Source organism: Parasteatoda tepidariorum, chromosome 5, assembly GCF_043381705.1.
Source record: "Parasteatoda tepidariorum isolate YZ-2023 chromosome 5, CAS_Ptep_4.0, whole genome shotgun sequence".
In the NCBI taxonomy this organism is placed as follows: domain Eukaryota; kingdom Metazoa; phylum Arthropoda; class Arachnida; order Araneae; family Theridiidae; genus Parasteatoda; species Parasteatoda tepidariorum.
In genome coordinates, this window is record NC_092208.1 from 85,872,380 (window position 1) to 85,896,754 (window position 24,375).

At 26.0% G+C, this 24,375-nt stretch overlaps 1 protein-coding gene across 2 annotated transcripts; it reads left to right on the forward strand.

The window, feature by feature from the left end:
• Positions 1-1,172: 1,172 nt before the first annotated feature.
• LOC107457267 (uncharacterized) lies at positions 1,173-21,929 on the forward strand. 2 transcript variants are annotated; one of them, XM_043047602.2, is made up of 12 exons: positions 1,173-1,560; positions 3,290-3,373; positions 3,999-4,255; positions 5,283-5,388; positions 9,272-9,425; positions 13,090-13,252; positions 15,387-15,574; positions 16,909-17,138; positions 18,363-18,502; positions 20,259-20,396; positions 20,484-20,571; positions 21,518-21,929. In XM_043047602.2, the coding sequence occupies exons 2-12, from the start codon at positions 3,316-3,318 to the stop codon at positions 21,625-21,627; spliced, it is 1,632 nt and encodes a 543-aa protein (XP_042903536.1). In that variant the 5' UTR covers positions 1,173-1,560; positions 3,290-3,315; the 3' UTR covers positions 21,628-21,929. The 2 variants fall into 2 exon arrangements, with proteins under 2 accessions (XP_042903536.1, XP_042903537.1); XM_043047603.2 differs by lacking the exon at positions 3,290-3,373 and having other exon boundaries at positions 1,252-1,560.
• Positions 21,930-24,375: the final 2,446 nt, after the last annotated feature.

A 24,375-nucleotide genomic window follows, 5' to 3' on the forward strand; every position in this document is an offset into this window, starting at 1 on the left:
TGTCTCATCAAGAAAAATACGCAATTGCCAACCTAGAAGCTCTAGCTTCCCATAATATTTAAAACGGTAGCCGAAAAGCAATTTAAGATAAACTTAATTTGTTTAATTTTGTCCTCATTCAAAATCTTTCCTGCATCATTAATAGATATTTAAGCTGTTCATATGCAATGGTGGACGAAATTATTCTATATTAAATTTATTAAACTAATAATAAAATGTCAAATCATTAAATTTACTACCACTCCTTTATATGTTGTAGCCATTTAAGGATTATATTTTTCTTTCTATATTTTAATTGCGGATTCCTAAAAGAATCCACAATCCGCTTCAGAAATCACTTTCCTTTTATTGTTCGACGATGATCGTAGGTGCGACAACCACATTACGTCTGAATACTTTCTGACAGTTAACAAGTGAACATACGCTCGCTAGCCTATTGGCCAGAAAAAAAAACAAGATAGAATAAAAGACGAGAGTGAAGTCAAATGCAAACGGGAACCAGATTACCGAGCTTTTTTCAGGTAAATAGTTTTCACTAATCTGGTTTTCATTCGTCCCGCAGTGGATAGATCGTGAAAACACGGTGTCCAGTAGAACACCAAAGTCAAGCGTCCCCGCCTGCGGTCAGTAAGCGGGTAGGTGATCACTTTGAACAGCCTGCTTAGGGATCGAGGATGCGCGGCATCGGTTCTCGTTAAATTGTTCGAACGCAAAGTGCTCGACTTTGCATTCAGGTCGCCGGGGGCTACCAAAGCATTCGTATGCAGAGGATCGAAATTGCGATTGCAAGTCTTCGGATCATCTTCAGGGATATTTACCATACCGTCACCAATAGCCCATTGTGCAGCTCTCATGCTACGTAAATAAAGTGCAGAAAGTACAGTTCAGTTTTAGTTTTCATTCGCATGCACAAAAAACTCTCATCCATTGAGAATGTTCTCTGAAGGGACAATTTTACTTAATGCGAATCACACACTTCCGATTACCGCAACGAAAAAAAGGGGATTTTGTTTGATGGATTTTTTATTGGAAAATATTTTTCACAAATAAGGTTCTCCCTCTCTCTAAACGAGGATCGAAAATAATGGGGGCAGTGCCCTAATTCACTCAGTCGTGATTTGTTGTTCAGCCCAAGAGCACGAAAATATTTAAGGTCTATTTTTACTAAAGGCGATTCACGCAGCTTTAACCACCACCGATTGCATGCGAGTGACTGATTAGTTAAAACATATTTCCAATGTAAATTTCTCCAATCAAGTTCTCTTACTCTCTTATAAAGGTTTGATAACCATATACGGTGAGAATGGTTACGCAAAAGAAGTGTTTGATTTACTTGAACCTGCATCGCAATATTGAGACTAATATTTATTGAGTACAGTGAGGTAGGATGAAGAAGAAATAAGTAGCAGGAAGCATATTGAATTATGAAAATTGTCGAACCGGTTATTAAACACATGCATAAAGCTTTGTAAATTTTAAGTAAAAACATTCTTTTTCAACACTTTTAAAAAATGGAATCTGTTATTTCGCACTCCGAAACTGCTATAGAAAATAACAATGGTAATTATCTCTCTAATAATTTTCAATTTTAATGTAACCAAGTGTTAGAGCTGGTAATAACGCTCGAGTATAAACATCACAATTCATTGTTACTACAAATGATATAATCGATAATTATTTAAGTGTTTATATTATTTCAAAAGATTTGGAATTTAATCTTATTCTAATTCTTTTTTATTTGAATATTAATTTCAATACTTTATTTTGAAGGCGGAAAAACGTTTAGTCTAACATGCGTATTTCTCTTTAAGAAATAATACAGCTGATTAGTAATAAAAATTGTTGATTTATGTGAAATTTTTTGGATACATTTAAATAGTGGTAGTTACTTGTCTTTTTTCCTCGCAAAATACAATTAGGCATCAAGGTTTGATTTAAAAAAAAAAATAAACGCTGAGTTGCATTTAAAATTAACAAATTGTATGAACCTATAATCGAGTAAGTTTATCAAAACTCATTAAAAAATATCCAAATTCATAAAAGTTTTTAATTTTCGATTTTTTTTTTAAAATCTGTAATTATCTTTTTTTTCCCCAAAAATAAATTGCTTAGTTGCTTTACAGTTATTCATTTTGTACTTTTCATCTCGAAATAGAACTTAATGATTTGAATTTGCAATAGTTTTTTAATCAATTTTTCTAAACATTATTTTTATTTACTTATTTTTAAGTTAAAGTCATATTTCCATTAAAATATAATTAAAATTCCAGATAAGTATTGTGTCCAAATAAGTATTATTTTTAAAATCTAAATTAAATGGTGATATTTCAGTAAAACAGCAAAAGAATTATTTAGTGTCTTAGAAGTATTTAAATTTAAATGAGCAAATTTTAAACATATGTAATTAAACATTAATTTATTAAATATATGAGCAAACTGTCTCTCTCTAAATGTATAATCTAATCATATTTTTCCATACTATAACATAATTTTTTAAAAATATTTTACAAATTATTGTGTGTCATTGTATGTTTCTAAAATTTAAATTTTAAGTACACAAGGTGAAGCATAATTTTTGCGAAATATTTATGCATATTATATGCTAATGTTAAATTACAAAAATTCCATTTCATGAATTTTAACTCACATTAGAGAACTTAATTTCTCTAAAATATTTTAGCAAATTGTGTGTGTTAATTTTTATTTCTGAGAACACGAATTTCGAATATAAAGATAATATTTATTATCTAAATATTTAAACATACCTAAAATATTTTTAAAAAATTATTTTAATATATAGGTATTTTTAAAAGTTAAATTCTAAATTAACTTACATGGTGAATCATAAATTTTTAAAATATTTTAATATATCTGTGTTAATGTAGCTATATTTCTAAGATTCAATTTATATGTTTCTAAAATTGAAATTTAAACATGTGTAATGAGGCATAATTTTTCTAAATTATTTTAACATTTTATTGTGTGTTAAATACTTTACTTTAAAAAAATTATAACTACAATAAAGATTTCTATTTCTTATTCCAAAAATAAATATATTTCAAACAGTATATTTTACAAAAATAATATTTATTAGTAATAATTTTAATTTTATTTATTACTAATAATTTCAGTTTAGTAATAGCATCAACCTTTGTTTTTCTTTTTGTAGACCTATATATATCATAAATCTTTCCTAAAATTTTTTTATAGTTATTGATAGTTTGTAGTCTTAAACCCTTTAAAGAGATATAAAAATATAATTATTTACTATTATATGGATGTATTTCAGATGCCTGAATAGACTAAAATAAGGAAATGAGTGAAAACTGTATACATCCTACGAAAAGGCTAACTGTGCCCAATAAACGAAAATGTATGTTATGTAAATATGTCTATTAATTGTGCAAGTGTATAAATGTTTTTATAGTTTGTTAGGTTTATGCATATAAAGTGTTGCATATAGGCTTCTGAAAATGAAGAATTAACTTATATTTTGTGTATATTTCCTTTATAATTTAAATGTTTTCAACACAGATAAATAAACAACATTTTATGATGATAAAGGAAAAATAATTATTTTTTCATGTATAATTATATAAGAAGGGAAAATTCTCAATTATTCTTCAAATTTTGACTTAAGAGAAATATTCTCTCTTTCCATGAACATCTCATTAAACATTTTTGTTCTACGTATGAGATTATTCATTTAACATTTCAAATAGAATATTCTCACAACATATCTATAATTTTGATTAAACCATAAAATGAATAATTTTTTACTTTATTTCCATTTTATAATTTTATGTTTGTTTACTACCATTTGGTGATAGCCTTTTAACTTAAGAAATAGTTTTAAAATGCTAATTTTACACTTTAACGCAAAAAAAAAATTTTTTTTTAAACGTTTTTTTTTTATATGTATATATATATAAATTTGCTATCAGTATTTATGGTTACATTTTTGTTCTACTTATGAGATCATTCATTTATCATTTCAGATAGCACATTAAAAGATGCGGAAGATGGTAGCTATTCCGGCAGTGATGAAGATGATGAATTGCAATATGTTGGAGAAGAAGAAGTTACTTTCTCAGCTCCCACTCTTTGCCTCTTCTGTAGTGAAGTTTTTAACCAGATCGAACTAATGTTTGAACATTGTAGGTCTCAGCACATGTTTGACATTGTTGGTTTCAGTCGATCTGTAGAAATGAACTGCATAACATACATCAAATTCATAAATTATATTCGAGCTCATGTAAGTATTTATGATTAAGCAGTCTAACATTAACTGCAGAATAATATTTTTAGTTACAGTTTATTGATCATTTTGATTTTCAAAAGCTAAATTTTAATATTCATTCCATTATGCCAATTAAATAAATTTATTGTTATTACTTTTAAAATTTTTATAATTAAGAACGTTTTAAATAAGTGCATTAAATTTATTAAGCAAGCAAATGTACACCTACATGTAAAAATTCCTTAATTTATTATCCTTGCTCTCCAAAGTTGTAAAATACCTTTATATACTAGGTTTATATTATTTTTTAAGAGATCTCTAATTATAATAAATAAACATTTATAAAATTCTTAAATATAAAAATAATTTGAGTAACGGTTGGTTTGAGACAACTGAAATTTGACTTTAATCAGCAATCACGGTAAAAGGTTTGCTGTTTTGAGTTTTATGCCCTGGTCTCTGTTTTGTCTCAAAATAAAATATTTCATCATACTTGTTACATTACATCTTCTTTGTATTGTAGTTTTCCCTTTAAATTCAATTTATTAATTTATCCTTAACCCTCTGAGCCTTAGTTCCGACTTTTTCTGAAATTTTAACCGCAAGCTTCTCTGCATTAAAAAACCCATTTTCCTCCATGTTATTCAAGGGATGAGATATGTGTAGCAGAGAAGTTTCCATACAATTTTACCTGGGGGCTCAACACTTAGAGGGTTAAAAACCTCTAATAAGGGCATGTAAGTAAACCTGTGAAAATACTTAGACTAGTGATATCTTTCAAGTAGAATAGGTATTAGCAATACCAAGAAAGCTATTAAACAGCAAAATAAATTTGATTTAAAACTGTTAATGAGCACAAATGAAATTTAATCAGTTTTAGCTTTTGTAATAAATGAAATCATAATTTTTTTAAATCAATTTTATAAAAATAGTTTTTAAAATTTGCTTTACTTTGTTTTAATATTTATATTTTTCTCATATTAACTAAAATTCTATGAAGCTATTTTTTACTAAATTCATATTTTATTTTGGTTGTTTGTAGAGAATGTCATCCTCTGAAATGAGAAGTGTAAACAAAGAGAATTGTCCCTGGAATAATGATGAATATATGAAGCCTTTTAACATATCTGATCCACTGCTTACATTTGGTAAATAAATTCTCTTCATTTGTGTTTGTAGCTTTAAAACATTGCTTACATTTGTTTTCAGATATTGTTTAAGAAAACAGGAAAGGCATAATGCCATTAAGCTTAAAAGATGACCTGAAAAATTGCTTTTTAATGCTATTGTTAAATTATGAATAGATGTAAAAATATTTAAGCCATCTTTAAATTTGTATGGTCTAATAAATATCTAGTATTCAACCAATTCACATTTAAATACTAAAAATTTCTTATTTAACAGGAACTTGCGCATTTTGATTTTACTCCTGAAACACATCAAACCAAATTCCCAATCGGTGAAATACCTTTTTTTTTGAAAAAGAAAGCTACAAAATAACTTAATTATTATCAGGTGTAATAAGAACAATATAAACTTGTCTCACAAATTGAAAGTCAAAGTATATGTTTTATATTTTTTGAAGTAAAAAAATTTTAAAATTTTGGACCTTTTACTTAAATGAAATCAAGTTTTATCAGTTTTTTAACTTTCTCTGTAAAATTGTTTTGTTATTTTCTCACACTGTATAAAATATTTACATATTTTGAAATTGAACTTTATTTATTTTGAATGTTTTGGTTAATATTTTCTTCAAAGAAAATGTCTAGAAAATATTATACCTTTTTTTTTCAGTATTATTTCTATATTTTGCAATTTTTACTCATAATTTATTTATTTTTTTAATTTTATTGTAATTAGCTTGAAGAAAAATATGTATGCAGGGCTCCCCAGCTAATTTTTAATTAGAAGGTGGGAAACTGCTAATTGACAATTCGAGGGCAGCATTCGCACTCTGTTTCTCCCTAAAAAATTACTTAATACAGTAATAATAAATTATCCTTATGTTATTTCATATTTTCAATGATTTTAACATCGTAATTTAATTTTAAATATGTCTTAACTTAAAAAATTTTAACATGAAATTATATGTAGCATCGTCTGATGCCTTTTTAAAACTAATTTTCTGTTAAATCGTGTTATATACGGAGTTCTTCCTAAGAATAAAAAAGGGCAGGGCACTTCCTCAATTTTTAAATTACCCTCTTATTCTATTTTATGTGTATATTTCAAAAAGTAATTCGCACTCATTATCAAGAGAAAAATTTGTAGTTTATAAGAAAAAATTAAAATCATGCTAAAAGACAATCTCTGCGCACAAATTTTTTTCAAAGAAGAGTAAACTAAAAGAGAAATGCTTATTGACAATCAATTTGAAAGATTTTTCTATTACTTGAACTGAAAATTATAAGAAAATAAATATTTAAAGATGCCCTTTTTGTTTCTTAAAAAAAAAGCATTTGAAAAATAATTTCAAAATTTAAAACCATTTAAAAAATTCATCCATATACCTCCGAAAAAAATTCAACTTATAAAAATGTAAACAATTGAGAATAATCCTGACAAAATACGTATCTGTAATACAGGGTGCGTAGCGTTTGTAAAAAGTACTTAAAGGTGCTTTTTTGGGGATTTCGTTTTTAAAAGCTTTTAAAGGTGCTTTTTTCAGCTGGTGTTTTTAAAAAGTGCTTTTTTTCCACAAATTTTTTTTTTCTTCAGTGATATCTGGTGAATGCCATGCATTTTACGTAATCATTCACGCGGACTTCATGTCGTACCTACGTTATGACTTGCGCATGCGCGCACACTTAAAATCGAAACCCGAGTGCTCCAATTCGGATAGAGAATATCAGATCCTTATGAAATGTTTTTCTTTTTAATTTAATTTAATTTTATTCTTGTTTATTTTATTTTACTTCTAACACTTTTTTGACGTAGGGGGTAAGGGTACTTTTGTTCTGAGTTCAGGGTCAAGTTGAATTCACTCGGTGATGTGGGAAAGTACTGATTGTTTTGATTTACGTCCGTTTCTTTTTGGGTTTTTTTTTAACGCTAAAACTCTTTATAAAAAAGTTTTTGTTTTTCAATAATATCATTCATTGAATATGAATTTTTTGAGTGCTTGAAAATTTTTGTAAAGTGCTTGAAAAGTTTTTAATAAGTGCTTATTTTTGATTTAAAGATTCGGCTACGCACCCTGTAATAGTAATCTTAATTAAACCTATAAACACAGATAGTTTTACTACTGTGAATTAAATTCTAAATATTGAATTAAATTTTTTTAAAAATGGAATATGAATAAAAAGGCAATGTTTTAAAGGGGTGGCGGCTTATTTTTATTAAAAGGTCAAAGAGGGTGCAAATAGAGAACTGCAGCTAGTATGGGCCCCCCTTCTAAAAATGATTAGGGGAGATTACTGGTATGTATAAATTCTTTAATTTCATATTTAAAATACAATTTAGATGAAATTGTACTTTTTAGATTGTGCTAAGTTATTCACAAAAATAGATTGTCTTAAAAATATTCACATTAATAGGCATTAGAATTATGATGGAGATATTGGTCCCAGTTAACAACTAACATTCTTTATTTTTCAAGTTGAATTTATATTCTCAAAATTTATTTGCAATTCCTTCCATTTTCGCTATCAACTTTTCATATTTTACTTCCTAATTTCCGTATTTTATTCCTTTTTAAATTAAAAATTTATGTCCTTCGTTAGTTTTCAGTTTTTTGACAGTTCACATTAAAAATACTAAGACTTAACATTAAAAATATTGATATTTATATAGAAGTAATATAATAAATACAAGTAATTGAAATATTCTAAGAAAATGTTTTACTTTTATGTTAAATGTTTTCAATATGCTACATTTTTTAATAATACTTGCTCACTGAGAAAAAAAAAGATATTAAAAATATATAAGTAAATAAGAGACTAAAAGAGTTAGCAACTTTTATTTTTTCATTTTAAATATTAGATATTGACTATTCCTTTTCTGTTTGTTGTTTTGCTTTAAACATTGCTAATCTTTAAATAATAGTAATTACACACTGGTAAAATTATCTATGTTTATTTGTTTAATTCTGATTACTATTACAAATATTTATTTTGTTAGTATTATTCTTAACTGGTTAAATTTTCATAAGTTTCTCTTTTTTTTGGGAAGGGAGTGGTGGTTATATTATTAATGAATTTTTAATATCTTTACCTATTTAAATGCCCTTTTTTTTTTAATATGCACCTTTAAATGTTCATTGTCTCATAATTTCTGTTTATATTATAGAAAAGAGTTTTCCAAACATTTATCATTTAATAATTTTTCAGTTTATTTGGTTAAAATTTGTGCTCAATGATTGTTTTTTAGGATGTCTTTAATTATTTTTAATAAACTGCAAATTTTTTTCTTATTTTGATAATGAGTGAACATTACATTTTGAAATACACACTTTAATTAGTATAAGAGGATAATTTAAAGGTTGTTGAGGATCAATTATTCAGTTATTTCTTAATATTACACATTTGATAAATTTTTACGGCGTTGAGTGAGTGCCCTTTTCTGTGAGAAAGCACCCCTTTTTATTCCCAGTGAGAACTCTGTTTTTTTTTTTTTTTTTTAAATTTGTTTATTAAAAATTAAGTTCATTATTTGTCAGGTTAATATTTAGTATTGTTCCTGTTGCTAAGTGATCCCTAATTTTTAGAATTTTTTTCTTAAGTTGTGTTTTTTAGTATTACATGTTATTTATTTTACCTATTACTGAATTGAAAATAATGTTCTGTTTTTAAAGTTTTTCAGTTAATTGGTATGACATTGCGTGTAAAATTCTAGTTGATTGTGTCAATTTCTTCTCTAACTAAAACTGTACTGTTTTGCAATCACAATTTGTTTGGCTGTTCTTTTGACAACCAGCACAAACTGTTTGCGAATCCTTACACTGTAGATGTAGAATGTAAAGCTGAAAATATGATTGGATACTTTTATTTAAATTTGAAGCAATAATTAACGTATGTGACTTTTCTTTTATAGACTTCGAGAGCTATTTACAGGAAAAACTAGCTGAGAGAAAATTCAAAGATGAGATGATTACCATTCCCCAATCACGATTTGAAGCTATTTTGGATGAGTTGTCACAGAATAAAATTAGACTAAAGATAGCTAATGAGCGAATTGATCGAATGAAGTGAGCGAATTTTTTTCTAAAATTATGTTCAAAATAATTCTCCACCTTATTTTGGATTGAGTTTCTCTTTAATATTTTTGCACAATAAGAGGCATCTCCAACTTCTGCTTGATAATACAAATGCATTGATTTGAATACTAATTCAAACACTGAAGTTTATTTTGTATAATTTTATTTAAATATTTTTTTTTTAAATTCCAGGTTATAGTTTAAGTTATGCACTGATTCTCCTGATGAAAAATATTTTTTTCTGAAATTCATGATTTCTTTGTGTTTTCAGAGTATCACATTTTATACAAATACTAACAGCAATTTGAAAAAGATTCATTTAAGAAACAAAATAATTGGATATTTGATTCTACATTTTAAAAAAAAAAGAAAGAAATGCTAGTAAAAATTGTTTATACCATTCACTGATTTATTACATTGTCATGCATATAGCATTACTTTTCTTGATTTTTTGTCTGCATCTTTTAGCAGAAATCAATCATTTTATGATTAAGGAAATCAGTTAATATTTTTTATTATGGTGATGTATTGAAGCATCAATGCACTCGTATATTATTTTCATCAAATGCAGTAACAAATCTTAAAAGGAGGTGTTTTGTTTTATAATTTTACAATAATTAATTTCTTCTGATTTTAAAATTGATGGATTTCAGCAATTGCACATAAAATTGTTAAAACTTTCTGCTGTAATCAACATTATTTTGAAATTGATTTCAATGAACTGTACATAAAATTATATTGGAAATTGTTAAAACTTACTGTTCAAGGCAATATAATTATGAAATTAAAAATATGTAGTTTATTTAATTATTCTTTTACTATAAAATTTAACTTATACATAGGGTTCTAACCAGTATGGTGATATCCCGAAAATTGTTTCCACATGTTCTACGAATGTTGCTAAAATCATATGCATGGGCGACAGTATTGTTGCCTGGAGATATGTTTAGAAGTTACAAAAAAGTTTTTTTTGCATCAAAATCCATGCATTTAAAAAAAAAAAAAAATTTACCAATTTTATTCCACACGCTGGTTAGGTTTTAGTTTTAAAATTTTTTGAATGGAATAACTGTTATTTTTAAACTTTTATTGTGCCATTTATTGATATATGAGGCTAACAATTATAATGTATATTTCTCATATGTGGCATCATAAAATTGGGTATTTTTTCATATGCTGACTGTTTAATTGTTTACCAATAAAACAATTTTTCGCTCTTTTAAAATTTATTTTATTTAGAATTTTTAGATAATTTTTGATATAATATTTTGTTAGTTTTGACTTTCTCTGTTTTCGTCATTTATTTATTTAGTTGTTGTCAGCTGATTTTAATCTATTATGTTGTATTTACTAATATTAAACTTTTTTTTTTCATTTAATTTTAATAAATTCTTAGCTTTTGTCATTTTGAGGTAATGAGCCTAATTCGTTTTAGGGTGTAATATATGGCAATTAAAAACTCTTTATGTGAACCATAACGTAAATCCATGCAATTGTAAAGTTTGATTTTTTTTTCTCAGGTTTGTTTACCATATTAATTTTTTGGACCATTAACTGGTGTGAGCCCTAATTATAATTAAGTGGAACAAATTTAACTGTTTTTAGTTTATTGTTTTCCCTTTTTTTAATCTGAAATATGTTTACTGGTCTGAAAAATGTCTTCTTTCATCCACTAAGAAGCCTGAGTTATGCAATGTGTATTATGAAGATAAAAATTGATTTTTAAAAAATGAGTGATATTAATTTAATCCTCAATTGGCATGTAATACTTGGTACATAGCTTTTTTAAAGGTGCTTATTTTCAATTTCTGTCTTTTAAAAGCCCTTAAAGGTACTTTTTTCATTGGGTGTTTTTAAAAAGTACTTAATTTTCCTTTTTTCAATATGAGATTTTCCCTTTACTATATTGATTTTCACTTCAAATTATCCAAAATGACACAGTTCACATTGTTCTATTCAACGTTTTCTCAATTAATTCAACCCCAATCTATTTCCGCGTATTGTCAGTCTATAGCGTATGAAAACGCCATTCGTTTTACGTGATTCAAAATTTCAAAACTATTTGACATGACGGTTAAAACAAGATAAAGCCGTCAAATGTCAAAAACTTTCCAACCCTGCCTAGTTACGATATTTTTTTAAAGTGCTTGAAAATATTTTTTGGGTGCTTGAAAAGTGCTTAAAAGGTGTTTATTTTTTGTTGAATAATTTGGCCACGCACCCTGTAATAAAATGCAGGGTGCATAGCATTTTTAAAAAGTGCTTAAAGGTGCTTATTTTCGATTTTCGTTTTTTTAAAAGCCCTTAAAAGCTTTTTTTTTATAAAAGCTTTTTTCATTGGGTGTTTTTAAAAAGTGCTTAATTTTCCCTTTTTCAAAATGGTATTTTTCATTTACTATGTTGATTTTCGCTTCGAATTATGCAAAAAGACGCGGTTCATATTGTTCTATTCAATGTTTACACAATTAATTCAACCCCAATCGGCTTATTGTCAATCTGTAGCGTATGAAAATGCCATTCATTTTACACGATTCAAAATTTCATGAATTTTGACAATTGTCAAAAACAATGCCAAAAGTTTTTTTTTTTTTACACGACGGTTAAAACAGGATAAAACCGTCAACTGTCATAAACTTTGCTACCCTGCATAATGAATGATATTTTTTTAAAGTGCTTAAAAATATATTTTTAGTGCTTGAAAAGTGCTTAAAAGGTGCTTATTTTTGTTGAATAATTTGGCTATGCACCCTGAAAATGAAACTTTATTTCTAAATGACTTATATGAAATTTTTTTATGTTTATGTGACACTTAGTAAGCTTGTTTAAAATATTCATTTCAAATACTCTGTGTTATTTTATAGTTATTAATAGTAAAAACCAAAATTACTTATAGCTTAATAATACAAGTCAGTTGTAAAAAAAAGTTTAAAACATATTTTACTATTTTTTTTTTTTTTTTACATAAGCACAATATAATTTAATCACATGACAAAATTAATCATTCAATATTTATTCCTATTGTCTATAATTGATTTAGTAAAACAAACTTTAAAGTATGATGTTAGCAATTTACTACAGATTGCTCAGTTTCTAAAGCATAACCTTTTTTTATATATTAAACTACCTTTATTGTTCTCACCTTGGGAATTCAAATAAATGAATGTTATTGTTCAAAAATATCTAATACTTCTACTTTATTGTAAGTGTATCTTACGGAAACAAATGAACCTGTATCGCTAGTTCGGACTATGACGTCAAAAAAGGAAAGCAGGAGTTTGGTTGGTTTTATTTTTAAGAGAAGTGGTGAATAAATGTGCTTTATTAGCAGTTAACTATTTTGTATTCCTCAGTTTATTATTTTATTTATTTGGTAATTAGTCAAATTTTTTATTTTCATAATTCCTTTTTGTGAGTTTTTATTTCTTATTGCATTTATTGTTCCTGAATTAATTTTAAACTAACTCCCTGCTTCTTATGTATAATTTTTTTTATCATAATGTAACCTTTTTTTTCAATTGATTTTAATAATTTTTTGTACTTTTCTATTGTCTGATCTCTTGAAAAAAGATTAAATTGAAATGATAGTTAAAAAATTTATTTCTCTGGCACTTTTATTTGTAAGTGTTAATAACATATAGATGTGTAATTGTTGTAGGGAAACTGCGAAAACAGTTCTGCTGTGCAACAACCAACAGTGTTCTTATGTGAATAATATCAATAAGCCTTCCAGCATCTATGATACAAAACCTTACAACCAGGATGAGGATTATTATTTCAGTACATATGATCACTTTGCCATTCACCATGAAATGCTTCAGGTATCTCTTTATTTATCTTGTAATTTAATTTTTGTTTTCGTAACTAACTATTTTCACATTTATTTATTTAAAACCTTCAAGAAGTTGAATTTCATATTTTTATTAAGTTTTTTTTAGTTCTTTGAGTTTATGTTGCTTTCTTGAAATGTCATGAATTTCAGTCATAATTGGATAGCTAATAATTTATTTCTTTATAAACCTTCTGGCATAAAAAATTAAGAATGTTAAATAATTTTTTATTTATTTATTAACTTTTGTGTGTTTTCTTAATTATTTTTCAAATCAAGTTATTAGGTTAATTTTGTATCATTTTTCCTTATAGGATTTTTTCTTGTAGTCCATGGATTTCATATTTCTGCTATTAAAATTAACAATGGAAAATAATATGGTTATTTTCATTATAATATTTTCTAATCATAAATTTTACATATCAAAATTAAATGTAAAATTTTACAATACATTAAGTATTTCAGCATAATTATTATTGATCCTATTAAATATGATTGAAATAAATTTTAATATGGGAAAATATTTGTAACAATATTAGTAACTATATCTGTATTTAAAAAAAGAAAGTTATGCACGTTTCTTACCTAAATAAAGGCCAATTTTTTAAAAAAAAAAAAAAAAAAAAAAAAANCCTATACTCGATAACGACAACTGGAGGAAAAGATATAATTTTGAAATATATAGGATCTTTGATGGCGATGATATCATTAAATCTATTAAATTAAGTAGAATGAGATGGGCCGGGCATGTAGTGAGAATGAGCCCAGAACGAACAGCATTGAGAGTCTCTAATGCAACCCCCTCCAATAAAAGGCCAAGAGGAAGGCCCAAAAAGAGATGGAAGGACTGTGTAGATGAGGATTTTGCCATCCTAAAAGTAAAGAACTGGAAAACAATTGCTGGGAGAAGGGCAGAATGGGAAAAGCTTCTGAGGAAGGCCCAGGCCCACAAAGGGCTGTCGTGCCAATGCTGATGAAAAATTAAATAAAACAAAACAAATTTATTGAAATCATTATTGGAGAATAAGTTTTGAAAGAAATATTCTTAAACTTTAAAGCTTCGGCTGCCTTCCAATAAGTTGTATTTTTCACAAAAACTTACTAGGGTACACTATGAGAAGGCTTATCGATATTGGACACCTATGAGTGCTTCTTTTTAGGCAACTAACTATTTTCACATATTAATATTTCAAAAAATCTGAATATCTGACTTCTTTTAGAATTGCATTTCTCAAGCACTACTCAGCTGGTTTTATTCAAATTTTTTATTTTGCCATTTGAAATTATATTCTTTAAAATATAATTTCAAATATATTATATAAAAATTTGTATACCTAGCAATTCACAATTTTTTTGACTATTGAATAGTAAAAGCAAATAAACAATTACTAAAAGTTATTTTTGCATTGAATTATTATTGTGTAAAAAAATTTATAATTGTAGGCGAATTTTTTTTAATTCGGTTAAAAAGTTTTAGTTCTGAAGATATGTCAAAATACGCAAAGAGTTGGAATTAACATTAAGGGGTCTAAACTTAAGACAGCTTTTTTGACCAAACTATTGGGATCATGTTTCCCAGGTTTCGTTTAAGAATCAATCTGTTGAGAAAAGGTATCTTTATTCAGGGAAAGTAAAGTGCATTTTTATGTCTGATTTATCACAACTTATATTTACTACTTACTCTTGTTTTGTAACTTACGTTATGTTTCGTAGCTTATTTTTAACATTATCATGAGAACTAACTTATATTTGCAGGGTTGCCACTCTACATGGAGAACAGGGAAAACCTGGAAAATACAGGGAATTTAAAAATCACCTAAAATAACAGGGAAAATGCAGGGAATTTTGATTTTTTCNCTTACGTTATGTTTCATAGCTTATTTTTAAAATTATCATGAGAACTAACTTATCATATTTGAAGTCAGCCCATCGATTAATGAAGATTAAGTTCTAGTACAGCTATCATTAGATCAAAAATTATTNTTTTTTTTTTTTTTTTTTTTTTTTTTTTTTGCTCATTATGCGTTGAACTAATGACAAACATTATGAATCAATCATAACTTTTGAACTTATTCTGTATCTTTTTATTATTTTATTTATATATGTGTGTATTTTTTTTTATTTAGGACAAAGTTCGTACTGTATCTTACCAAGAAGCCATTTTAAACAATCCTGATGTGTTTAAGGGAAAGAGAGTTTTAGATGTGGGTTGTGGTACTTCTATACTCTCCATGTTTGCAGCCAAAGCTGGCGCCGTTCACGTAGAGGGCGTTGATAAATCCGAGGTCATTTTTCAAGCCATCGATATTGTTAAGTATGTATTAAGATTTGAAAAACAAAAAACAATTTAAAAATGTGTTTCACAGTTAGTCTTTGGCTTGGTTTTCCCTTATTTTCTGAAAGTGTGCTAAAATGACCATAAATGTCAATTAATGAATCTCTAAACTAATTCAAATTTTGAAAATGAGAAAGATACCTTGTGTAATTTTTTTAATCATATTTTGTAATAAAACTAAGTCATGGTATTTTGATAAAAATCATATTTTAATCTGATTTTAATGATTGTTATGTTTATGTAATAATCATATATGTATAAATTATTATACTCATATTTGGATAATATTTGTCAATGGATCTAAATCAAGTTTACATTCTAAAAATATATATATACATATACTCAGTGTATATATAAATATATTCTATATATAAATATATTCTTAAGACTCTGACAAAATGTGAAGAAAAAAAAAATTATTTTCTATGCAAATAAACTGGGGACATCATTTTAAATTTTTGGATGAATCTCTTTTTTAAATCTTATTTTAGAGATAAACTAAATTTAGTAATTAAAATTTTAACAAATGATTATAATTAGTGAACTTTCAAATATTATTTTTGACCAATTTTTGTTCATTCTTCAATGGAATATAATTCAATGGAATTAAATTTTCGTAAAAGTATTGTTATTGTTCGTCATCTTAAGGGTGCAAAGTAATTGATGAGGGAATTTTATTGCTGAAAGGATTTTAAACTATAAAGCAAGCTTAAATTTTGTTTCTGTATTTTTAAATACTTTAGCCTTTTAAATATTAACATGAAGAAAGGAGATTTAAATGGATTTTGTATATCTGTATGAAAACCTTGGTTCTGTATAAATACCTAAATTCAGCCCTCTTTGACTCATGGCTTTCATGCTATTGAATAACTTTAAAGCTTGAAGTGTAGTTTCCAGAAAATTAGTAATTTTAGGTTTTTTTTATTTATTTATTTATTTTCTGGTTAGGGTGAATTTTTTTGTAATGAAAAATTATGCTTTTAATGTAGTAACTCTGTTTCAGCAATACTTGTATATTTTTTTGAAATTAATGTTGATATCAATACATTAGTCTAAATTTTAATACTTATTTCCAACCAGCTGAATCCCAGTTCTTGGTAAGATATTAACCTATTTATCAATTGATGCCCTCTTCAAAAACTAGTTTTATCTACTAAGTTGTAGTTTGAAACTTCAATTATTAATTTTTTTTTAAAAAAACATACTTATTTTACTTAATTTAGTTCTTGATAAAATATTATTTTTCAAATTTATTTTTATACAGTAAGAAGCTTCGGTAATAAATATTAAATATAGCTTTCTTTTTTTTTCAGTGAAAATGGATACAATGATGTGATTAATTTGTTTAAAGGGCGTGTGGAAGACATGCCAATGCCTCAGGGTGGAAAAGTGGATGTGATTATATCTGAATGGATGGGATATTTTCTTCTTTTTGAAGGCATGTTAGATAGTGTTATATATGCCAGAAATAAGTTTCTAGCTCCTGGTGGTGCTATGTTTCCTGATAGGGCAACTATTTCTATTCTGGCTGTTAGTGATTTAGGTAGGTTGAAATCTTTTATTCACTATGTTGTTTGATTTGCTATTATTTATTTTTTTTTCTTCATGAATTCTAATTAAACTTTTGTTTATTAATATGTCAATAATTCAAAACGACTCTTGATCCGAATCAATTACTTTTTTGACATGTTTGTTCCAAAATAAACTTCATTCACTCTCTCTCTCTCTTTTTTCATGACTGTAAGTTTTTAATTAGTATTGTACACAGTGCTCAAAAAATTACCAATGGTATGAAGTCACAATTAAACTAAATTTGAAGACTTTTCTTCTCACGCTGTTTGAAATTTGCTACAAAATATATAAACAGGCATCGCTGCAACTTAAAATAAAATTTATAAGTCTGACTTTTCTAAACAGCAATAACATGGCACAATTTTCAAGTTAATGGTCTGAAATACAACACAAAATATTGTTTTCTTTTTTCTATTAGTAGTGCCATCTAATGAAAAAGGTTTTAATTAATTGTGGAAGTTAGCTGGAAAAAATCTTAGTTTCCTGATCAGATTGTTGCAAGCTAAAAAAATTTTTTAAAGCTTCTGTTTTTCTTTAATTCCTTTTTTAAATTGATGATATTTTTTGGAACACTCAGTAAATATTTAAATTACCTATGATATTACATCACAATATCATTTAAAATTACCAATGTCACAAAAAAAGTAAATTTTAAAATAAACTTGTTAAAACTAATTATTTTGGAGTTAAATTAATTTTCCCGATATCTACTAGTTTTTGTATTCCTGGTTTTGATTTATGTTTTAGTAAAGTTCCTAAAATTAGTAAAGCTCATTAAAAATATTTATTTTTTGTTATTATGAATATTTAAACCTAAATGTTATTAATATCTCTTTGATCAAAAGAGATGTACATTTTTACGTATTATTGATCAATAGACAATCAGTCAATAGTGACTGTTGCAAATATTATAGAGAGAAATAGTCACAACCAATTATATTCATTATTTGTTTCACACATAAAGTATTACAACTATTTTTTTAAGTTTGTATCTATTAGTTTTATATAATTTTAACATTTTGTTTCCCTTTTAAATTTCTCATTGGAAGATATATATTAAATAAAATCTTGAAATTAAGTGAAATTTTTGCAGCAAATAGTGATAGTCCAAAAGACTGTCACTCCATTAAAGTTAAGTCAAGTTATTATTTATTCAATAAATATTTATTTAGTGTTTCAAATATTCATTTTGCAGCCAAGTATAAGGAGTACGTTAACTTCTGGGATGACGTCTATGGCTTTAAGATGTCAGCCATGAAAAAAGACGTCATTAAAGAAGCTAACGTGGAAGAAGTGAAACAAGAGTATGCTTGTAGTGAGCCAGCTGTAGTCAAGGTTTGATATGTTTTGATTTTTAAATGTGTTTTTCTGTTATTTTGAAATTAACTTCAGTTTGATTATGGAAGGCGAGTTATTACATCAGAAATTTTTGATATTTTTATTTTTAAGTATTATTTGTTATATTGAAATACAGTAGCTATTTGCGGTACTATCTTTTATTTAAAAATATATCTATGTAGTATGAACTATGTTTATACTTAAGCTTCTGATTGTATTTTAAAGACTATTATTCTTAATAAAGTTTTTATTTAAAGAATGAGTAGATTGGATAAAGAGAATAAATATGAAAGTGTAACTTTTTACCCACCGACGCTGCTGCTCAATAAAGGTTATATTTTAACCTGCGGTCTTCTCCTCGTACCAAAACCAATTTTTCCATATTATTAGATAGGGAAATAGTGTATAGGGAAGAAACATTCACCCAATTTTTCCCTTTAGCTAAACCACCAGTTAGTTAGATTATAATTTTTCATTAGATGTATGTAAAATAATTCCCTAATCTACTGCAATTAAAAAAAAATAAGCTATACAAATTTAGTTGTATCTTTATTTATATACTTGTGCCTTTCAAATTTATTAAATATGTAGTTGATGTATTTAAATAATTAAGAAAATTGTTTTCTTAAAAGTAATTAACATTTTTATTTGATATCTAACTGACTTATTAATTTTCTTGCCTTGAATTCATAGGGGTATTAAGCTTTATTAAAAATTGTTATAATTTAATTTATTCAGTGATTATTTTGTTTGAATTAATTAATGAACTTAACAATTTTAGCTTTGTTGTGAAACAATATTTAGCATTACTGATACATCTGAGCAGTGCTCTGATTAATAAATATAATCAAATAAGAAAAAAAGTGGTGTAAATTAAAAACTGGTAAACTAATTTTTGTCCACTCAGTTAATTTTGGTTTATTTATAAAGTTGCTGTTCATTGCTTCTTCTTTTTTTTTTAAAGTTCTATAGTGTATAATAAAATCTTTTTTTACTATGCAAGACCTGGATATTCTAATTTTATTAACTAAATTATCTCTTATGTAAAAAAGGAAACCTCAACTAAGTTCTTCACCACATTTTAACCCTGACTTTCACTTAGTTTAAAGTACACATTTGAAGGCTTTTGTGCAAAACGAAAACAGTTTTTTTTTTTTTTTGGCTTTAAAACTACAAGATTTTTAAAGTCTTAAGGTTGATATATGTTAGAAATATGTATAATGTGAAATTGAGGAATAAGTTACTGATATTTGACGCTACATTTCACATACATGTTCTAGACATTTAAACGTTAATAATGCGGGATGATTATAAAAAAGAGAGCGATCGCAAAAAGCTGAAAAAACTTATGTCAGGAACTTATACCTAGAACTTTACCAAGAACTTATTTCATCCAAAAAATTTCAAGGAATTTTTAAATACCCCCCCCCCCCCAAAAAAATTTTTCGTGAAACAGGAAAGAATCAAAGTAACTGAAAATTTCTGAAAGATATTTTTCTGGTGTCAATTTTTATTCATTTTATATTAATGAAATTATTGACTGAAAGTTTTTTTCTTTCTTTTTAATGCATTTATATTTATTATTATTTATAAATTTTTATAGTTATTTTATCAATTATAAGGAATATTTTTTTGTAGAAAATTTTTTTTATGTAACAAGTTTTTTTATTATTATTTATTTCAATTTAATATTCCTATCTATCTACTTCGCTTTGTACTTTATAAATTCTCAACTAAAATTTTGTTTATACAGGAATTAGATCTTACCCAATGTGAGGTAAGCGATACAGATTTCAGCTCAACTTTTGAATTAAAAATGGCTCGTGAATGTAAAGTCACAGCTCTCCTGGGATATTTTGATTGCTTCTTTGAGAAAGGATTAACGCACAAGGTATAAAGCAGTATATAAATTAAAAAGTTATGCATAGTGTTGTGAGAGACCTGATTGTATACCAAATTCTTTTGTGCTTTCATTTAGGTTGTTCTTTCAACATCTCCCAAGGCACCTACAACTCATTGGAAACAAACAATGTTCCTTCTTCCATGTCCTGTTTATGTGATTGAAGGTTAGTAATACAATTAACAAAATATTTCTATGTGTGCCTTTTTTTTTGCTTGATTAATAATGTTTAGTCAATAAATATCTAAATGTTTATTTTTATTTTACTTAGTGAATAAATATACATTTGTGTCAAATTAGAATGCTCCGAAAATACTATTAACATGCCTGTAAAGTTTTTTTTTTCCTTTGAGATAGTATTTTGGAGTGAAATTGACTGGACACTGTTAGTCAGAAACATTTTTCTAGAGCTTGACGCACATTTTATGGTCAGCATGCATTTTATATGTTGTACTTAAAATGAGCAATAATCATTACTTATTGTTAAAAGCACATAATTTCAATGCAAATTTTTTAGTGTAAATATAACATTAGTACACTTTCTTATAATATTTAATTTTATAAATTTTTGTATTAAATTTATTTTCATTTCAAATTTGATTTTATCATCATAACCTATAATGTTAGTGGTTATTAATTGTGAATACTTATAACAATTTAATTTGTTGTGCGTCTTGCTAATTACAAAATTTCAAACACCAGACTATCTACATTTTATATGCTTAACTGATCTCATCTTCAGGAAATATTTTGTGCATGAAGTTGGCCCGCGTGCCGTAGTTTGCCCATCTCTGGTTTAAACGATGCAATATTAGAGTAACTTTTCAAATATTAAAAAAAAATGCTTTTTTTATTTTCAAAAAGTATTTTTTTATAATTGAAATGATTGCTGCTGGCAAATAATGAACAAAACTTAACCTGATAGTCATAAATAACTTACGAACTCACAACAATTATTAAAATCATATTTATTGAAAGGCACAATTTTATCTGACAACAGGACCTTTGCGAAATCTTTTATTCAATCTGAACTCTTTTTTTGACAATAACCAATTATGTAAAAAATTTAAACTGGAATTACAAGATACTATCTTTTATTAAATTTCTTTCAGGAGAAGTTGTTCCATGCAAAATATCATGTAGGAAAAATCGTAGGGATCCCAGAAGCATAATTGTGAAGCTAGACTTTGGAAAACATCACAATGAATACTACCTCTCTTAAAATAAATAATTTTTAAGCTGTACAGACTTTTACTGTAGCATTTAATGTAAAAAAGCAATTTTTCATAAATGTATCAGTAATAATAATATTTATTGCATTCCTTCTATATTATAATAGGAGAAAAGAATTTTTTTTATTGATTTACTATAATAATGTATATGACTTTCAATTTGTTTCTATTAAAATATAGAAGTATTACTTCGGTTTTCTATATGTTTTATTCTATCTATATATTAGTGGTTTTTTATTAAAATGACATCTTTTGGAGCCTAACTAGAAATAAAAAATTATGAGCTTGGTGATACATGTGGATATTTTAAAAATTATTGTACACAAAAGCAATCATTGTATAACTTGAAATAGACACACGAAAAAATTTTACCATAAGAAATGTTATATTTTTTTAATTTAAAGAAAAATGAAAAATGTATCTTCAATTTTCTTTGAATTTAAGACTTAAAAATCGTTTGTTACCATTATTGCCTATTTTTTATTTATTTTTAGCAAATTGCTTAAGACTGTTGATCCAGTTGCTAAAACTTATTATTTTTTTTATTCTGAAGACTATTAAATAAGAACTATAATTTTTTTAACATCAAAATTTATATCACTTGATTTGTTGAAAAAAATATTGATTTAAGTGGAAAATATGTCACACACAGTATAATTTTTTAAAATATTTCATTAACAGTATAATTTATAAATATATTCTAAACATTGTGAATTTTTTTTTAAAGTCATTGTTATTATAGATAACCGCAAGAGAAATAATGAGAGAGAGATGCATGTTAATGATTATTTGTTGTCCAAAACAGACAAATAAGTAAATGAAAAGTAAATAAATGTGATACTTTTAAATTGCAATTTTCCAGTAGTTGTCAAATATAGAACAAAACGAAAGATTGCTGCAAGGCAACTAAATATGATGAATAGCGGTTAAGTAATTATTTGCCAATTGTTGTTTTTCTTTTTGGTGGAAAATACAACCCTGTGCATTTTATTAGAATTACTTTTTGAATAAATATATGGGATTATTATTAATATTTTATAACATTCTGAAAGTAACTTTATTTTATTCTTCCTTCTTAAAATTTTTCTTCATTTTAGAGATAAATCTTGTAATGTTTATCATATTTTTTTTTAAATGCTTCAGAATATTTACAATACTGGCAGTCTTTTTAATTATTTAAAATATTCAATTTCTAAAAAAGTGACCACATCCTTTTAAAAAAAAGGTAGCCATTGTAAATGTTATTACTGGCCTGGGATAAAGTTTCCTAATTTTGCACTATTAAATTAACATTTTAAATTAAAAATTCAATTATAACCATTTAGTTTCATGTATAATCATATACAAATAATTTTAAAGCTTATTAAATGCATAGTTTGTGTTTATAAAAAATTAGGAAGCACTTGCCATGAGTAGCTTATAATAATATAATTTTTTTTTCTAAGCTAAATTAATTTATACTTTTCATTATCCAATCAACAAATTGAATCTGTCTTTAAACATTTGTGCAGTATTTACTTTGAATAAAAATATCTATGATTTTAGTTTTCAGTGATTAGTGTGTAATGATTTTTGTTAGAAAAATTTAAGTATTTTAGATTAATATTGTTTTAAATGTTGCTGAGCATTATTAATACATTTTATCAGAGCTTTGATAAATACTTGGGGGGGGGGAATCATTAAATCCAATCAAATTTTTCTTAATTCTACTTTTTATAAAACTATTTCATTGCAGACATTAGAAATTTAACAAGCTTTCAGTATATTCCTTTTTGTGACGGTTTTATTTACAAGTCCAGGTGCAAACAAGCTATATTCTCTTAAGTTTTTTTTAATCAGTTAAATTTTTAAACTTTATCCAATATTGCCTATTGTAAGATTTTTCCAAACTTTATGCATTTAATCAAGTTGGAAGTATTATTTGCACTAAAAATATCAGAAATAATCATGAAATTAAAAAAAAAAAAATGACTGACTTTCTTTTGAGTGTTAATATCTACTTGAGCTATTTATTTGTTTAAACATTAATTAAACTTTTTCTTCATGTGATTATTTTGTTCTTTCATTCTAAATATTGAAGAATACAGAAAAACAATAAACTTCAAAGGAATAAATTACAGGGTTGCTATTCCACAGGGAAAACTTGGCAAATATAACAAATTTAAAAATCCTTTAAAATTACGGCTAATATTCCTTATAAACTTGGAAATTACAGGAAATTTTTTTTTCTTTTGAAAAAATTTCCATCTCTCAAAGTGCAATCTGTGGGATATTCAACGATAGTTCAGCTGAATTTTACTATTTCCTTTAATATAGTATTTATTTATTCTTTTTTAAGTATGTTGTACAGTTCCTTATTTCTCTAAATGTTTCTAGCAATGTAACTAGCATAATTATCCTAATATAGCTCGGACATGAGCACTGTGATCGTGTGTTTAATTTTAATATAGTGTGTGTAATATGCACAGGGAAAAGGTTTTTTTTTTTTTTTAGCCAATTTGAGTGGCAACCCTGACTTAACAAAAAAAGAGTATAACTTTTAAAAGCTGGAACGTTTTTGTAAATTATAGGCTTTATTGGCCTGAAAATAAATCGAAACTTCTAGTAACCTGAAAGCTGCCTTATCTTTTTTTTCATCACAAAATCTACTTTGTTTAGTTAACATATCCATAAAAATGTATTTATTTTTTTAAAAAAATGCTTTACTAATGTTGAAACAAATTTTAAAATGGAAATTA

Excerpts from the sequence above, each read along its gene's own strand:
- LOC107457267 (XM_043047602.2), top strand. The coding sequence starts at position 3,316 with ATGAGTGAAAACTGTATACATCCTACGAAAAGGCTAACTGTGCCCAAT. Across the intron at positions 17,139-18,362 it reads TCTGGCTGTTAGTGATTTAG|CCAAGTATAAGGAGTACGTT; the intron begins GTAGGTTGAAAT and ends TTCATTTTGCAG. Across the intron at positions 18,503-20,258 it reads GTGAGCCAGCTGTAGTCAAG|GAATTAGATCTTACCCAATG; the intron begins GTTTGATATGTT and ends TTGTTTATACAG.